This window comes from Phalacrocorax carbo, chromosome 2, assembly GCF_963921805.1.
Source record: "Phalacrocorax carbo chromosome 2, bPhaCar2.1, whole genome shotgun sequence".
In the NCBI taxonomy this organism is placed as follows: domain Eukaryota; kingdom Metazoa; phylum Chordata; class Aves; order Suliformes; family Phalacrocoracidae; genus Phalacrocorax; species Phalacrocorax carbo.
The window spans coordinates 25,188,243-25,206,372 of record NC_087514.1 but is presented as its reverse complement, the minus strand read 5'-3'; the positions used below and the strand labels follow the sequence as shown (position 1 = coordinate 25,206,372).

The following is an 18,130-nucleotide window of genomic DNA, read 5'->3' as shown; positions in this document are numbered from 1 at the left end:
TGGATTTACACCATCATCGCCAAGAATGTGGTTATAGCTCTGTCTAGTTAACTGTCCCGACAAAGATGCAGAGCTGGCCTGGTTAAGTAATTAGATCTGTAAGGACAAAGGGGGTTGTGTGTGGAAGGAGTTAATGCATTCAGTTATAGTGAGTTACTGTTGCAGCGGTGCTATCTTTTGTGGAGAACAGTTCTGTCTGTGAACAATGATTTATTCTAACTGAAACAGGAACTTGTGTCTTGCAATACTTCAAAACGATTTGGAACATTTGTTTTAAAGGGTGTGTTTTCTTGAAGCAATAGCAAATATAGTAAAACATTTTTAGAGGTTCTTTTTCAGACAGTGATCTTAAAGTGTTTCACAATTGTAAATCCCTCGGTCCTATGCTAAGCAGGAAGATCAATTTTGTCACCTCCATTTCATGTATGAGATAACAGAAGGACCTGGAGCACATTTCCATTTGAAACTATGACATTGCCCCCCTGTAGGACCGATGGTTCCAGGGGACATGGACTCAGACAGCAGCAGTAGCAAGTGCTCCTGGAGACATAGTCCAAATTTAGCCAAAATAAGATGGAGCAGAACAGATCCAATGTCTTTTATCAAATACTTAGGTGAAAGGACTGTGCTGTCCAGCTTTTCCTGCTTTGACTTACTGGAAGGAACTGCCACTGGACTTTGGCAACCAGTGCCACTAGAAGATAATGACTAGTTAATAAGTACAGGACTTGCCTGCCATTGCCCAAGATAGCAGATTTCCTGCTGCAAAGCTCCCAGAGAGATGTCCTTTGCTAGGTTGTGTCAGATGCAAAACCCGTGTGCACAGAGGAAAAGACAGCTCACACCACATACCAAGCAAAACGCAAAACCCTCAGCCGTCTGGTGAATGTTTGGTAGCTGAGTCTTTGCAATGCCCGTTTCAGCCAAATTTACCAAAACTGGCTATTGGTGCAGAGGGCTCATGATTTAGTAGATCACATCAAGTTTTGTAAGCTGTTAATTATAGAGTGCACTAATTGAATGGCTCTTGAATGGCTCTTAAATGACTCATGAGATTAACTTAGTGTTTTACTTATTTTTGCTTATGCAGCCAACCAATTTTCCATACAAGGAAGAGATTATGTCTGTGAACCCTACGTGTCTGGTTGTGATTATCCTCCTTTTCCTAAGTATCATTTTGGCTTTTAAGGTAAGTTGCATTACTGTGTATAAAGTTCACTTCTGGTCATAGGTGGAATGACCCTTGCTGGGAGACCTGGCTTTAGAATAGATGTAGGGAACTACAGACCAGGCAGCCTGACAGCTGTACAAAGCAAAATGATAGATATTACAGAAAAAAAAAAAAGAAAATCTCGTAGACAAACACATGAACATATAAGCCACAAAGGGGAAGCGTGATGCTTGTAGGGGGAGCTCATGGCACAGAAAACCTTTGAAGGAGCAGGTCATGTAGTGGACAAGGAAGAGCCTGTTGATACAAACTTCTTCATTTTTCAAAAGCAGTTTGGCAAAGTATCTCATCCAAGGCTTTAAAAAACACCCTAAGATGTGTAGGGATAAGAGAAAAGGTCATCTCTCAGACTGTAGCTAGGAAATTGAGAATAAGGATGAATTATTGGTCATTACAACAGTGAGACCCATGCTGTTCAGTACATTCATAAAAGATCTGGGAAGGGGAAGGAAATCTAACAACATTTTTTTTTGCAGTGTCATTCAAAATAGGGGAAACAATCAGCAAAAAATCTTTGCAGAAGGATCTCGTGGCACTGAGTGACTGAGAAATGAAATGGCAGAGAAACTCAGTGGTGATAAAATCTAAGTGGTGGGCACAGAGGAAGCACAATCTTGTTTCACTGTAGTGGGCTCTGAACTAAGGATGACCACCTGAAAAGGGATCTTGTAGCTGTAATAGACAGACCTGTGAAAATATTAGCTTACTGCTCAATTCTAGTCAAAAAAGTAAATCAAATGATAAAAATGTTAAGAAAGGAATAGAGAAACCAGAAATCTAAAGATTTCTTTGCTAGTTTTGATGCCTACCACCTCTGGAAGCATGCATTCACTTCTGATGCCCTGTCTCAAAGAGGATGTTGTAGAGCAGGTAAATAGATCCAAACAATCCCTCTGGGAGGGACAATGTAAAGGGCTGCCACACCGGGCAGCAAAAAGGCACAGGGAGGGATAAGTTATTTGCTGTTATGCAAAGCTCACACGTGAGAGGGCTAGAGATGGCAGGAGGTACCAGACGAAGGGGAGATGTAGCATCGCCCAGCACAGCTGGACAGGGCTCATGTGAAATCCCCGCACCCAGGTTCGTGGTCCTTCAAGGTCAACCCCCAACTCCTGTGCTTTAGAAATACAATTTAGCCTTCTGGCTTTATATGTTCACAGCTGTGGAGCTGATTTTGTTTGCACTTTTAAGAAATATGTATGAATGTAATAAATATGTAGATCTGTCAGGTGCCACAAGGGATGTGGTCTTTAAATTTCTCAGATGCAAGCCTTAGCTTATTTTTACCCCAGGTGGGTCTGGTATTTCATTGACTAAGTATGGCAAGGAAGTCTCAAGCTTATAAAAAAATGCAACTAAAATTGGAATGGCAAAAATAATACAGAAAAAAGAAACAAGGAATTAATAGTGCAAAAATATAATTTTGTTTTAGAGTAGCTAACACATATTTTTTCCAAGAGTATATGTGCCTCATATAATGCTCATTCTAGCAACATATTATTGTGCAAATGAGTCACAAAAATATGACTCACACAGAAACACATGCTAAGTCCCAGTTAGCATTTTCATTTGAATTTCTTGTGTTTCCAGAAAAGCTGCTATGCAGATTTATGGGATCTGCTAGATGAAAAGAAAGCTGGACAGTATCAGATGTATCACACTTTATCACTGATAGACTTAACAGATGGTACCATATTTATATACTGAAACTGAAAAGGTACTGTGCATAAAAATATGCCTGAGCTCCTTCTCCCTCTGGAGTTTGACTAGAAATAGGGAGAGAAACCAAAACATTGTAACCTAGGAAAAGCTACAGTAGGAAAAGCCACATTCAGCTGGTGTAAAATATGAAACAGAATCACTTAATTCCTTAGAAACATTTGGCATCATGACACTTTTGTTTTAGGTGAAGCCACATGCAGAGGAAAACACTATTGAGCAGAAATCAAGATATAGCAGTAGTAGATTGTGGTTTTGTGCTTTGCAGTCATGGGATTGTGAAAAGGGAAGGGGGACAAGAGAGGGTAGTAAGAAAGCGAGCCAGCTAACCACACACAAGCACTTGCCATTTTAGTCCTTAGGATTTACTTGGATCCAAAGCAGCTAATGGATATTTCAGGCGGTTTCATGCAGAATCTTTTTCAGAGTAGACCAAAATGTGTTATTCCACTTACTGTGTTTATCTAGAAACTGAACCAGAGTTACATACCATGAAACATAGGTGTTTCCTATCTGGCTGAGGAAGGACATCCAGCAGCACAAATTTATTTATATACATGTACACAGGACTTGAAACGGCATATGGCCAACACAGTGGCTTTCTAATCACACCCTCCTCTGCCGCTGGTTTGGGGAACAGGGCCTCGGTTTCCTCTGGCCAGCCCCAGCTGCTGAGAGAGAACAGTTAAGGCTTCAACCTACCCCTCCCCACCATAGGCAAAGCCCCCCAGGCCTAAGTGAGCTGGGCTCAGGTGAACACAGACACAACCAGAATAAAGCTTTCCCCCAGGCTGCCCTGAGCCATCTGCAGCTGCAGAGTATGGCCTCCTCTTCTTTTTCGGCTTATGTTTTCCTGAAAAGGAGGCAGGAAGAGGTAGTTGCCAGTGGGATACCCAAAAGGTACACCAGTTCACTGAGACCAGCTGGTTTTCAGCAAACTGAATATTAACGCTGGTCTCCATAATGTGCCTATAACCTGCATGTACAAGGTGTTGAGCCTGGAGGTGAGACCACTCTGCATGTCCTGGTGTCCTCAGTAGATGGGAAGGGGTGGTGCAGAATGAAGTTCTGTGCTCACCCTGAAAGATTTTGTGTCTCAGCACAGGGGGATGTCTCCTGGCAGGGGGAATCCTGACCTGCAGCACGTTGCCCTGGTGTCTGCTACCTTCCCACAGGAGCGATGGAGCAGCAGTTGGGACCATGGACACAGCCCCAACCGCCAAGTTCTGATCCCTGCTCCCAGGAATGGCCAACACAGAGCTATGAGGTTGCCACCTGTTTCACGAAAGCCTGGGACAGATCCCAGCGCTGGGCTTGCTGGTAGCAGGGTACTTAGAAGCATGTCTAAAGCAGGGGTCATTTGCTTTAAATTGCATACCCCAATATGTGTGACTGAGCAAATAAATGATGTCCTGGACCATATAAGGTACCATTTAAAGTGTCACAGGCTAGTGGCTTGGTTTGACATCATTAATTCTTTTCAATCACAGCACTTCTTCGCAGTTATAAGAAGTGGTTCTTGTACAGCCTTTTTATACTCACAAGATACGCACTCTAGTGTGCTGAGAAGCTGGATTTAATTGCAGATTTCATCAGCACAGCAACCCATTGTTTCTCCTGCAGCACTGACATGTGAAATACACGTAGCCAATTGGTCTGCCATTAGCATCCCTCTGAAATCTTTACATAAATTCCAGTTTTTGTAGAAATCTTTATCTCATTTTCACCAGTTACTGAAGATCAGCCCAGCTCTGTCAGTAGAAAATTCAAAGCAGCTGGAGAATAAAATGGGACTCAGTGCAGACAGCTCCCAACCCACGGGTGCTCTGTCAGGTCTGCAGCGTTCACCCTGTGCTTGCTGCCAGTGAGGATGCTGCCCAGAGGGCTGCTGTGACCCAGATTGGCACAGATTTTTCCTTGCTGCATGACGAGAAACAGCAGGATACAGCAACCTCTAATTTCCACAAAGATGCCAGTCAGTCAACTGGTTGGGCACCTGCCCGATGAGCAGAAGTCATCAGTATATTACCCTTGTTTTGCAGCTTAACAAGTGCATATGCAATAACAATGGTGAGAGGCAGGGTCGTAAAATTTTGTGGGTAGCAGTTCCTTAGGGGCTAAAGTTATTTATCACCATTCAGGCAGGAAGACTGAAAGCTGGTAGAAGTAGGCACGGTGCCTGTTTCCACACTCAGCCCTTCCTGTGCACTGTCCTTTCACATGGTGGCTATTGGGGCTGCCCCCGCCCCGCAAAAGGCATCTGTCAGCAGCCTGTCCTGTGGTATGCATGAATAGGTGGGTGGATTAGGTTGAAGTGACTTAATGCCTTTTACGTAGGACCCATTCCAATTGTGAACATTGGTCTCCCAAGAGAAAAAACTGATATATTTATATACTGTATGTCCAGCCACTCCTTTTAAAGCAGTATTTGAAACCTCAGCCAAGTCTTTCAGGAAAAAAATTGGTAACTGAATCAGCAATCCCATTTAACGGTGGAGCAGCGTCAGTAGAAAAGAGTGATTAGGAACACGAAGTTTCAGGTTGAAGAAAACGGATTTCCATGACTCACAATTAGCAGGCCAGCAGCACATATCCAAAGCACTTGGACAAGGACGTGCTCTGAGCTGCCGCCGCTCTCAGCTGTATGTGGGTCAGTGTCTCAGGGCCAATTACTTGCTGTGTGCTGGCTGATGACCTCTTTAGTTCAAGGGCTGGAACGGACCTCACCCGCTGAGAGACAGCCTGTGCATGCAGGAGCAGCGCTGATTAGAGTTACGGCTCAGAGCTGGAACAGCCGTAGGTGTTCATTGTAGGGTTAAACGTGTTTTATTCACAGCATGTAATGGAACAGGAGCATTCAAAAATAAATCTCCCACTAGCTTCTCACCAATTAAAGGGTATTATCTGAAATGGGGCTTCCCTCAGTTTGGATTTTAACAGGAGGAGTATAGAAATTGGTTTGCAAATAGGTAGGCTTAATGTAAAGGATATCTTACAAAGACGGGTTGTGTCCCCCAGAAATGTATATGTATATATATGTGTATGTCTTTACATCACTTGGTTCCGTAGCCTAGGGCAAGATTGCATAACCTGCAGCTCAGGCTGTAGAGTCAGCCTAACCTTCTCCTAAGACTCAGCTCCCTCCAGAAGCCTTCTCATCTCCCCATTTAATGGTAGAAAGTATTGTCAAAATCTGCGACACCTCCAAGTCATCCAGGGTCTGTAAGACACTGTAAAGAAAAGGAAGCAAATTTACTGGATTTCAGCCAGCTCGGCCCTGGTGGAAAAAACTGTTCCTGATCTGCAAGCGAGCCATCCTGGAACACCCAGCTCGTGTGTGACAGCTCTGGTGAGGGAGGAAGCATAGGGCAGCTCAAAAGGATAAGAGGCTTTTGGAAGGTCATCAGTGCAAGTGAATCACAAAAATATGACTCACTCGGAGTGAGACACACATGCAAATCCAATCAGCGCTGGCAGTTTAATTTGCACGCGCTAAGTCTGTGAAAGAACTGCTATGCAGAACCTACTAAGTAAAAATATAAGTTGGGCACTATGAAAACACATTGTTCTCCTCAGCACTGCAATGTCTGACTACGTGGGAAGCAGAAAGCTCTGTAGGGAACTGCTTAATCCCACCAGCCTTGTCTGTGGCATGCTGAGGATCTGACTCCTGCTCCTCCATGTGTGTTATTGACTCCTATCTTCCTTCCAGTCACTTAGCTCATGTCTGCTGGCCAGACTGGAATCTCTCATGCTGGTGGATGAGACGATGGATGTGAGCATTTTGCCCAATCAGTTAAAAAAAGTGGAGACAACTAGTTGTTTGCCAGGCAGCCGCCCTACCCAGAGCCAAGGGAGCTCCAAGAACAAAACCAGTGAAGTTTATGACTCTGCAGTAGGATTATTGCTGCAATAACATTATTTTGCTTTATACTAAAATAAAATTAAGAATTTGTAGTAACAGTTAAAAGGTCAGAAATAATTTCAGATTTCAAGAAAAACTTTTACACTGGCAGTTTTCTCTAGTCAGGAAAGAATAGGAAGACCCCAGACCACCCCAGTCACATGGAATACATTGCTTTAATCTCAGATTAAGTGAAACAGAGTACTGGAACAATGCACATGATATATAGGATCATCACACAGTCATTGGCCAGGCTTCCACTCACAAGACAAGGAGGGTTTCCTGTAATTTTCTTGACAATTCTTTAGTCCCCGCCCTGCTTGTGCTCTTTTTACTGGGGTTTGCTTCCACTTCCTAATACTACTAAACCCCAGCTTACAATATTTAAACATCCTTACCATGGAGGAATCCAGAACTGGTTTCTGTTTACATTTTACTGATGTCCCTAAGAGATTCTGTATCTGTAGCACTTTCTCATGTTTGTCATGGTCTAACTTGTACTCCTATTTTATGTTGTAAAACTCACCCCTGCTGGTATGCACAGTAACGAGGTGCCTGACTGAACTCATATCTCTCTGTATTTTGAGAGCATATGTGACCTGCTCATTTAAGTAAAATGGAAGTTATATACACAAATTGATGTTACTTTAGCTATATTCAGGGCCAAAGAAACTCTTTCTTTTCAAAACAATTAGTTTATATTAAATATGTTGTAATACTAAATCTCTGGAATAGTAAAGTTCTTTCAGATAGGTCTAGATTTCAGTTATCTCTGCCTAGATGGAGTGGTTCATAGTGCAACACAAGTCTCCATAATCACAGAATCTTCAAATCGTAGAATGGTTTGGGTCGGAAGGGGCCTTCAAAGGTCGTGTAGTCCAACCCCCCTGCCATGGGCAGGGACATCTTTCACTATATCACAGTGCTCAAAGCCCCGTCCAACCTGATCTTGAACACTTTCTGGGATGGAGCATCCACAATTTCTCTGCGCAGCCTGTTCCAGTGTCTGCCATCCTCATCATCAAAAATCTATTCCTTATGTCCAACCTCAATCTACCCACTTGCAGTTTAAAACCGTTGCCCCTTGTCCTGTTGCTACAGGCCTTGGTAAAACGTCTTTCTCCATCTTTCTTATAAGGCCCCTTTATATATTGAAAGGCTGTTATAAGGTCTCCCTGGAGCCTTCTCTTCTCCAGGCTGAACAACCCCAGCTCTGTCAGTATGAGGAACAGCGTTGGATTACTTACAGAATCCCTACACATACTTACAGTCACTGCAACCAGCAAAGTGACTGTCCTATGCTTCTGTCAGGCTCATATTCTTATTTATATAAGAATAGAAATGCTCTAACAGAAAAATATATATGGTTTATTTTCTGCACAGAATAATAAATCCCTTTTCTTTGCAGGGTTACTTGATAAGCTGCGTATGGAACTGTTACCGATACATTAATGGCAGAAACAACTCAGATGTGTTGGTGTACATTACCACCAATGACACTGCGGTAAGGATGTTAGATCACCAATACTTGGCTAATATTATGCATTTAATAGCTTTATTTTCTATTATTTTCTGACTCCTTAGTTAACCACCTTAATTCCTTTGGGAGTCCTCATCTGCTGGTTATGTTTAGACTTGAGATTCAACAGACTGGTGTGCTATGGTTACTAATCTAATGTATTGCTAAAATACTGGGTTTATTTTATGCATAAGGTCTGGTAAAGAATCTATATTAAGCATAAACTACAGCTTACCTCGTGGCCCCAGGAATGACCCTCAGTTCTGAGCTCTCCAGCTGTGTGATGATCTGGACAGCAGTGGGGCTGATTAGGACCTAGGAATGCCATGGTCTACGACTGCTGTGAAGTGTGGATTTAGCTATAGAAACTGTGATTTAGGACACCCAGCGTCTGGTGTAGTGCTTTACACACTCACAGAGAGGAGCTAAATGGCAACAAAAGTTCAGTGATTCATCTCCCAGTGCACGATGGGATTTGTATAGTAAGGAGACAAAATTAAACAGAGATCCACATGAAAGAAATTAATAAACAGATTTAACCTCAAAGAATGGAAGGTGTCAGTTCACTTTATAGCAGTTTAGTGCTGACATGCATATGCATAGGGCATGACTGCTAAGCAATATCTTGCTTGTTGCATAAGGCACTGAAGCAATGCAAGAAGAAAGGGTCCCTGGAAAGAGATAGTCCTCTTCGCAGCAGTACCTCTTTGGAGCTGCTTGGTTCCACCCAAGCTACACACTGAGGGCACGGTGCCAGATCAGTCCCTGGGGTGACTCCACTTGTTTATGTAATGAGGGTCTTTACATCACTTACATACCAGAATGAGAGCAGCATGAACCTGGCCCTTTCAATCATCTGGGTAAAATTTCAGGATTGCTTTCCTCAGGCTTTCCAAAAATGTGGGTGGTCTCCACACGCTGAGGTATTAGACTATCAGCTTTAAACCACTGGAATGAGTGATTCCTGTGCAGCCACAAGGGCTTAGAAAACTATTACTACTTTTAAAAGAAAGTTGTAACTCTTGCATAGTTATTTGTCTTCAGTACCTGAAGCTTTAAGAAAAGCATAAGAAGTTTTACAGACTATGATCAGAGCTGGCAACCAGGACATTTAAGTGTAAAAATATGTGTTTATTGAAAGCTAAGAAGTACTACTATTTCTTTACTGGAATCTACTTTGAGTAAAATCAGGAGTTTTGTTAGAAATAGTTTTGATAGCTCTTTTGTTCAGACAGTGGGTAGTTGTAACTCAGCTTCAAACATTGCTAACCCTACAACCCACGGAACTGGCAGGCTTGGTGGTGGGAGAACGTCAGCTGGATTATCTGGGAAATTAAACTTACCAAGGCATTTATAAAGCTACATTAAAGCCACCTGCTCCACTGCTGCCTTTACAAAGCAAAAGACTCTTGTTTTCAGAGATCCTGGTTACCAAAACACCCCTCGGTACTTTTATATTTAGTAATTACCAAAGTACTCTGAGCTGCCTCCTCATCTTTAAAGCACTTGTATTTCTGTGAGGAAAGGATGCCCTTTTATCCTGTTTACAGGTGACACATTCTTGCACTAAGAGTTTAATTTAACTTTGCTTATCTTGATCTTACAAGACAGCTACAGCAGAGGCAGGTTTTCAGAAAGGCTGTGCATTCCTAGATAGTGCCCTGACCATGGAACGACTCCTCTTTCCTCAATATTTACACCTCCTTAATTTGCATATGGTCAGAATCTCTTGCTTTCAGGTATGACACATTTGTTGTTCATTCTTTCTAAGTAAGTTCAACGAGATGATGTTAAATCACGTCCTATAGAAAGAGCTGTTTGGGAATTTATCGGCTAACCAAAACATTCACCCAAAAATTCTTGTTCAGGAGTACAGAAAGGCTCAGGAGCAATGCTGCTGGGGAAGTTTCTCAGTTCTAGCCAGAGAGGCAGGAGAAGAGAGAGTCACGAACAGCCTGGGTTTTAAATTATTTATTTGGGGTGGAGGCAAGCTTCATTCAAACCCACATTTGACAGCTTCTCTACAGTCAGGATGAGCTCCTTCATCCCTAGGTGACACAAGTTGGTCTCCGTTTCTTGCACATCCTTCCCCGACAAGTTCCGTGGACACCCACCAGCGCAGTGCACGCAGCAATGTGATGGAGGAGCTGATGCATTCCTGAGCACCCTCTTTCTTTCTTCTGCTCATTGCTGAGCTTCAGCAAGGAACAACAGTTTGTACGATTAAATCCTCATCATTCTCCAGTGGGAATCAGAAGATTGTCCTTCCCTCCCTTCACCTGTGCAAATCATAGACTCAGAAGGACTTTTTTTTCTATACCTATATGGAGAGACATCAGCAAAAACCCCTGTTTGCATGATTGTAAACAAAGTAAGCTCTGATACGCTTATCATCAGCATTAGCTGAAAAAATACCAATCTGTACAAATGGAAGTGAAAATCTAAGCTTAAATATGGGACTGGGCACAACAGCTATAGAGTAACAAGTTTCAAATATACCCCAAAAATTCCAAAATCTAGAGATCAGATCCCAGCTGCTACCTGCATTGTACTGCATGGTAATTAATGCATCTCATCTACACTCTGCACACAAGATTTTTTTAAAAGTTATTAGGTTTGCAAGTGCTAGACACTGTATTACAAAAAACATTTAGAATGGAGTTTAGATATGGGCCTAGAGTATGGATTAGTTTACTGCCAAACTTAAAAGATCTGGTTTACGTATTGGGATGATTACAAAATAAAAATCTTTCTGCAGTTGCATAAATATTTTCAATGAAGCTAAGAAATTTATTACTACAAACATTTTATTACTGTGTCTTAAAATTTTTGGGGAGAGCTGTCTTCGAAAAATATCTTAAAAATGAAATGTATACCTTATTTCTATTATAATTTGCACTCAGGAAAAAAAACAAATCTCTGCCTTCAATAACAAATCATCAACAAATTCATCGTTGAATTCAAAATTCTATATACCTGCAGGATTTTTACTGAAAATGGAAAAGGAATGGGTAAACCCCTGTCCTCTAATAACTCTAGTTACAGACAATTAAATAGCCATAAACAATTGCATTCGTGTTACGATTACTTGATGATTGCTATGTGCCATTTTTTGAAGGGACACCTATGTCTGTTGTAAGAGAAGGCATGTCAGCTACAATAGTTATTCTTATCTCTGGTCTGTTAACATCTTGGCAAAATAAAATTCTTGGATCTTCCATTGCCAGATAAATACAAATTTACTTATACCTTCATAAAGATCATTATTTTCCCTCTTCTAACTTTCAAACTATAAGTCACCTGTTTTACCTGCTCAGACCCCTTGAAAAATATATCCATGAGTTTCAATTTAAATGGAAGTACAACATTAATGACTGAGCTTTTCTGGAGAAGAACAACCAAATCCTTACTAGCGCGGATGCTATGGCACAAGAGATAGGAAGGGTCCACAGTTACTTGCTGGCTGCAGCAGCTGTGAACCCTTCTGAGATGTTTGGATTGCACATGTTTCTTTTAGGAAAGAAGGAAACTTCTTTAATATAGAGTGCTAGGATTTAGCTCAAAAGAGTAAGAAGCTGTGATTGTATATAGTTGGTTCCCCAGTCCAGAAAGTTGTTCTGAAAATAATAACCAGGTTATCTTTTGGTTTACTGCATTTCTTAATTTACTACTGGCAAGGTATGTAAGCTCGCTTACATATCACATCCAGATTCAATTAGGAGAATGGATAACTCCATAAGCACAGCCATGCGGCCCTGCTTTTTGTTCCTTGTTCCTTGGGTCTCTGCATTCAGGAAGTCCTTGGTGAGTCTCACAATTAATTTCTCCTGTTTCTATCTAAAGTCAGTCCATCATGACTCTGTAAATTCACGCTGAGAGTGTACAGGTCTCAACAGCAGTATTCATCTGTCATCTTCTTGGCTGGTTACATGGTGGAAATCTACTGGTGTGTCCTTCCAAGAGATGAGCTTTTGTGTTTTCTGTCCTTATACAGGACAGGTCTGCCAATGCCAGTCACTGGCACTCCCCTGCATCTGTTGTACCTTCTCTCATGCTCCTTATGAGATCCTTCTCTGTTACCAGCCCCCAATTCAGTAATTCTTTATTTTAAAACATATTGCGGTGTCTCTGCATTCCTTATCTGATTTTCATACTAATAAAGCCATGAGAACAACTTAAGTGTGAACTGATCTGGGGTGAAATTCGCAACACAGAAATTTCCAGTTAGTTCTCCCCGATCAAAATGGTTCATATAAATAATACTCATAGATCTGAACTGTAACTAACCTGCTAGCTACAGTTATGGGCTACCAGATAATCTGATTTTTGTCACTCAGTGTAAGTGGTTTAAGCCATGCTTTTTGCAAGCGTGCCATCTGGAACAAACAGACGTCCTTCTCACTACAGGCTGTTAGGCAAGAGGTCCTCCTTCTGTGGCCCTTGACACCACATGAACGTACCCGGCTTGGCTGCATGAACAGACTTGGTTATGGGGTAGGGGAACCAGCTGGTGCTGGGCAGGGGAATAGCCTGGACCTTGGCTGGTGGGAAGACATTGCTGTCTTATGCTCCAGAGGCTGATAACGCCAGGACCTGGGGATCCAGACGTGTACCTTAGTCACAGCAGAGTCACTTGGGGATATGGTATCATCTCACTCCTCTAAGAGTTTTCCAATACTTCTCTTCTTTCAATTTATGAAGGTATCTGTTTGAGACTTTGGCATGGCAGGAAGGTGACTCCCCCACAGTGAACCATAGTAACCTGAAGATTATTTTTTCCACTTTCCCAATCTGAGATTGCTTTTTCCTGCCAACTGCTCAAGCACACCATGGATGAAGATTAATATTCTAAAAATAGTTTAAACTGTGACAGCAGTACCATGGAAATATTTGTCCATTTTGGAAAAATTACCAGCATACAAATACAGGAGATAACCCAGAGTTAGACATTTTGTTCTCCAGAGCAGAAAGAGCTCCTTTGTACTCTTGGACAGCCAGGGGATTTCATTTTGTTTATTTTTAACTCTCACTGAAGCCAATCAATGGAAGCTTCATCTCCGGTCATGCTGCCAGTGGGGATAAAATGTAAAGCCGCAAATCTCTCTTCAAAGTGGGATTTACATCCTTATGTACTTAATGAAATCACTCCAACAGATCCTATCTGACATACATTTATCCACAGTGGTTAATAAGTTACTTGTTTTTTCAATGCAGATACATTCCTTCTGTGGCCATGATATCAACTAAGGAGGCTGTAATTAATCTGTCGACACTTTTGTTTGCTCTCCCTTTCTCAAAGCAATAGGAGACCTATTTGAGAAGTGCAGAGTTAGGTCTTTCATTCCTGCTGGATGATTCCTTTGAGCAGAGGAAGAATATTATTTGGCAAAGTTGGAAGACCATTCTTTGTGTTATTGTGTTATTCTACATGTGTGGAAGGTGATTAGTCTGGCTCGGGACAGAGAGAAGGACCCTTAGACTCATGCCAATTAAACAGACTGAAGTGTGAGATGGAGCCCAGAGGCAAACAAACCATGTCCAAGAGGTCTTGTTTCTGACAGGTGCTTTGGGACCTGTGATTTCCAATTCGTGAGCCAGGTTTGAGATGGTACATGTCAGAGTCAAAGACAACTTGGAGAAAAGTCCTGCTTTAAAGATATTTTCCATAATGCGGCATAAAAATCCTAGAAACTTGGCAATGTTCACCAGGTAGCTTTTCTTGTGTGGCAGTTTCTATTACTGGGCCACTAGATCAGAGGCATCTTCTTCTAGTGACTAGTAACCATGAGCATACTTTAAAGTGAGCAAACACCATGAATTGAATACCTTTGCATGACTCACTCTCTTCAGCTCAGGGCCTCCAACTGAGCCAAGGCAGAGGAGCTCTGACCTTCCCTAGTGGAAACTGTCTGATAAAACCTGCAAGAAGGAAAGCAGGTAAAACAGGAGGCAGAGAAGAGGAAGAAGAAGCAGGGGCAAGGAAAGAAAAGGATACAGGCAGAACTACTTGAAGTAAAGGGGGTTATTACTTAGTAACCACATACAATAGTCTACATGAGACCTGGGAGTGTGGCTTAAACGCTGGATCTGCTTTTCTGCAGAAATGCACTTATAAAGATTCCCAGAGCAATGTCTTTAATCAGACAATCTTCAAAGGGCTCAGGCTCCACATGGATGCCAGCATTCATGTCTTGCTAGTGCAATGTGTGCGCTTCTTCCTCTTCTGTTTGATTTTGAGTTGCAGAAAAGTATCATGACAGTCTGTGTCTGCCAACAAATAGCTGTTCAGCTGCTCCAGCATTTCATGTTCTACCTGAAGTCCCATCCCTTGTCAGCTGCCTTTTAATCTTAAAGATTGTTTTTTCATTATTTTTTTTTTAACTTTCCCATTATCATCTACACTCCACCATTTCTTCCAGTACTTCCTTGTTCATGGGAGGATTTTGTCTTAAAATCCAACATTCCCTGTGGTCTGAATTGCTTCATGCTGCCTGTTTTGCTCTGTTGCTTAGTGCTATTTGCTAATCACACTTCTTGTTATAGGTGTCACCTATTACTAGGTGGCTGCTGCCAGAAGACAGCTGTGCTGTTTGGAACAGGCTATTAACAGTGTCAATTTGGAACAAATACCCTCTTAAGTTTAAAAATAAGACTTCCAAAAAATTTCCACTTGTCATTACATTTATTTACAAGCTGAATTACAGGATCAAAATATACATGTTTATCTATTTTCCCCAGTAGATTTTTATTTTAAACACAAAAACTGTATTTATGTTTGCAGCTCAAATACTGGAATTATTCTAATACATGACAATTCGTAAGAGATTTGCAATAAAAATAGACAAATCTGTTCTCAGTGTTCATAATTAGATTAAAAAGAAGACATGAAATGGAGATATGTAATTTAAATCTTCCAAATCTTTTTGGATTCACTAATTGGGAGTGTTGCAATGTAGGAAAAAACAGAGTGCTTATAAATTTGCAGCGTTTCTTTACAGACCCTTTTTTTCTAACTGAGTTGATTCATTACCATCTGACAGCTGCTGTTTTGTGGGCTTAAAAAAAATGAGTCAAAGTCTTCAGTATAATTCCAAGGATATGTATCAGTGTGGCAAAAGCCGATGACAACTTAAAACCCTGTTGCCAAGTATATATGGGTGTATAAGCTGAGCCATGCGTGAATTTTCTGGGTCAGGCTCAAGTTGTAGTTACACTGTGCACCAAGGATGAGGGAGGCCTGAATTCACTCAGGCAGGTATTGTTCAAACAGGGAAATGAAGCAGGGTGCAAGAGGCCAAGTCCTGGCAGGAGTGAGCCATGCTGTGGCTTTGTAGCCGTAGAGTTGGCCCACGCTAGAAGCCCTGCCCTTCTGCAAAGCTGCTCTTCCCAGAGGCGGTCCTGCCTTCAGCTCCAGCACTAGCTCATCTGGTTTCTTTGCATCACATCCCCTTGCACAGCACAAGCCTGGCCTTTGCCAAGCAGAGGAGGAACGACTCTCACGTCCCAGTCCCTCCAGCCCCGAGCCTCCCTGCCGAAACTTACCCAACACCACAAACTATGCAGATACAGAAAGAACACCAGCCATCAGTGAGATGGCAGGGAGCTGCTGCAGCTGGTGGTTCAGCAGGTGGCATTGTTCTCTCAGAGACTGTGTGAAAGCGAAGTTCAGCTCCCTACCGGGGAGGAGCGCCCAGCTGCGGTTGTTTTGCTGAGGGTGTGACGATCACTGAGAGGCCTGGCTTCCTGTGGTAATTAACGGCTTCTGGTGATTTCTGGACCATCCTTTCAGTCTGATTTCGGTTCACTTTAATGGGTCCCGTAGCACAACTGCGCTCTTCCCCAGGCTCCCTCAGGACTCTTTATGGGCATAGGGCTGTCCGCTGCGGTCTGTCCCAAACTGCACAGTACTTGTGGCTTTGGTCCTCTGTCTTATGGGCAGTGAGGAAAGCGAAGTCTGCTTTAAATGAACTGTGTGACAAACACTCGAAGTCAGAAAGAACAAAGCTGAGTGGGCATTCATGTACCAAATTTTGAAGATCTGCAAAAATTTGTGGGAGTTTCTGGTTGATTGGCACTTTACAGATGTGATTTACCAACATTAAGGGATTTTTATATAAACATAAGAGTTTTCCCTCAAGCTGTCAGTTCATCACCTTTCATAACACTTGTCCTTTGTAGTTTTAACACGGTATTATAATAATTTGGCTTCCCTTCAACATTCACTAGGAAATGCCTAAAAATACTGTGCAAGAAAATCTGTATTTTATATTTCAATATTATGTCTTACTTTTTAATAGTGATACAAAAGAATGTGTTTGTAGAAAAATAAAAATTAGTGAAAAATATGTATGGAAGACAGAACTAGAGATAGGTCATCTCAAAATCCCAGATCTTGCTGCTCCCAAATGTTATAATGAGACTTCAAAAATCTACCTCCAAACTTTACAACTGGCCCATCTCGCTGTTGTGGTGCCCAAAGACTGACATTGGGTCACCTTATGCCCCTAGGCATATAGATAGGGCAAAACAGTCCATCTGGTGAGATGAAGATAAGACAGAAGCCTTTCCAGCAGTATCTGTAATGCAAGCAAGGCTGTGATAACCACGCTCCTGGGACATGACTAGTCCTGTTAAACAATTTGAATGCCCCGCCTGAGCTATTCCTAGGTTTCTTTCTTGTTAACTCTTGAGTAGGACACATGGCATAATTGTAAAAGGAGCTAAGGTTAGAAAGAGATGCATGTTAGTAATTAAAAAGTCCATTGGAAGATTAGTGCTCTGTCACAGTCTCTGCACCCAGGACAACACATCAACCATTTTTTACACATAGTATACTTCAAGTCTTCAGTACAGATGACATGCAGGCAAGTACCCCCTGAGAAAGCATGTGCTCATGCAGCAAATCCTCATTTTGAAAAAAAATATAGGAAAAAATTATTGAAAAAATAGATGTTCTCTCCCTACAAAATCATGACGTGCAACTAGAGATGCAGCAGTAGAGGGCAGGCCAAGATGTAGAAAAGACTTCTGTGGCCTGAGGTGGACTATCCCTCCATGCCTTTGAATGGAGAGGGTTATTACACCATTATTCTGGGTGACTTTTATGAGGTTGCACATGATGGAAAAAGACAATAGCTTCCTGAATCCAATTTTCCTCCCACACAAGGGCAATCACAATCTGTCCCTGAATATTGTTGTGTCCTAGTAATATATACACTTATTCCTTTATCTGGAGTGCTGAAAACATTGTGCTGCTTCATTACAGAAATCCATAAAATCATGAAAAGTTTCTTAAACAGTGTTTTGGAGAGCTGGTGGCTTGGAATATACAAGCAATTTTGTCAAAGGAAAAAACATACCAACTCTAACTTCACACAGATGATTTTGCAGCATTGAGGCCTACTTCTTCACTGAATGGGATTATAAATTATCTCTGAGCTATTCTGCTTCCAGTTACTCCATCTGTAATCATTCTAGTGTGGTTTCTAACGGAAATGCATATGTACAAACATGAAAATACTTCCTGTCCATGTTGAAAGGAAGGTTTCTTGGGATTTATTTGACAGACAACATATCATGAAACCTTTAAATAGTAATTAACTAGCACATTTTGGACAAACTTTTCAAGTAAAAGCATCTGTGCATAAAGCAAAGTAAAACAGTTCTCATTTGATATTAAGAATTATTTGGCTCAGATATGAAGCTTTGGCCCTGTACCCAGGGCTTTTTTATCTGGGGACGGGAAAGGAGAAAAAGA

General features: G+C 41.8%; 1 protein-coding gene across 2 annotated transcripts in view; it reads left to right on the top strand.

The window, feature by feature from the left end:
• Nucleotides 1-18,130, top strand: part of LAPTM4B (lysosomal protein transmembrane 4 beta) — a 64,114-nt gene that overhangs the window by 34,204 nt on the left and 11,780 nt on the right. For both annotated transcript variants that reach the window (XM_064442348.1, XM_064442346.1), the window contains exons 5-6: nt 1,091-1,189; nt 8,263-8,358. In XM_064442348.1, the coding sequence (XP_064298418.1) occupies nt 1,091-1,189; nt 8,263-8,358 (195 nt within the window). The remainder of the gene's footprint in view (nt 1-1,090; nt 1,190-8,262; nt 8,359-18,130) is intronic.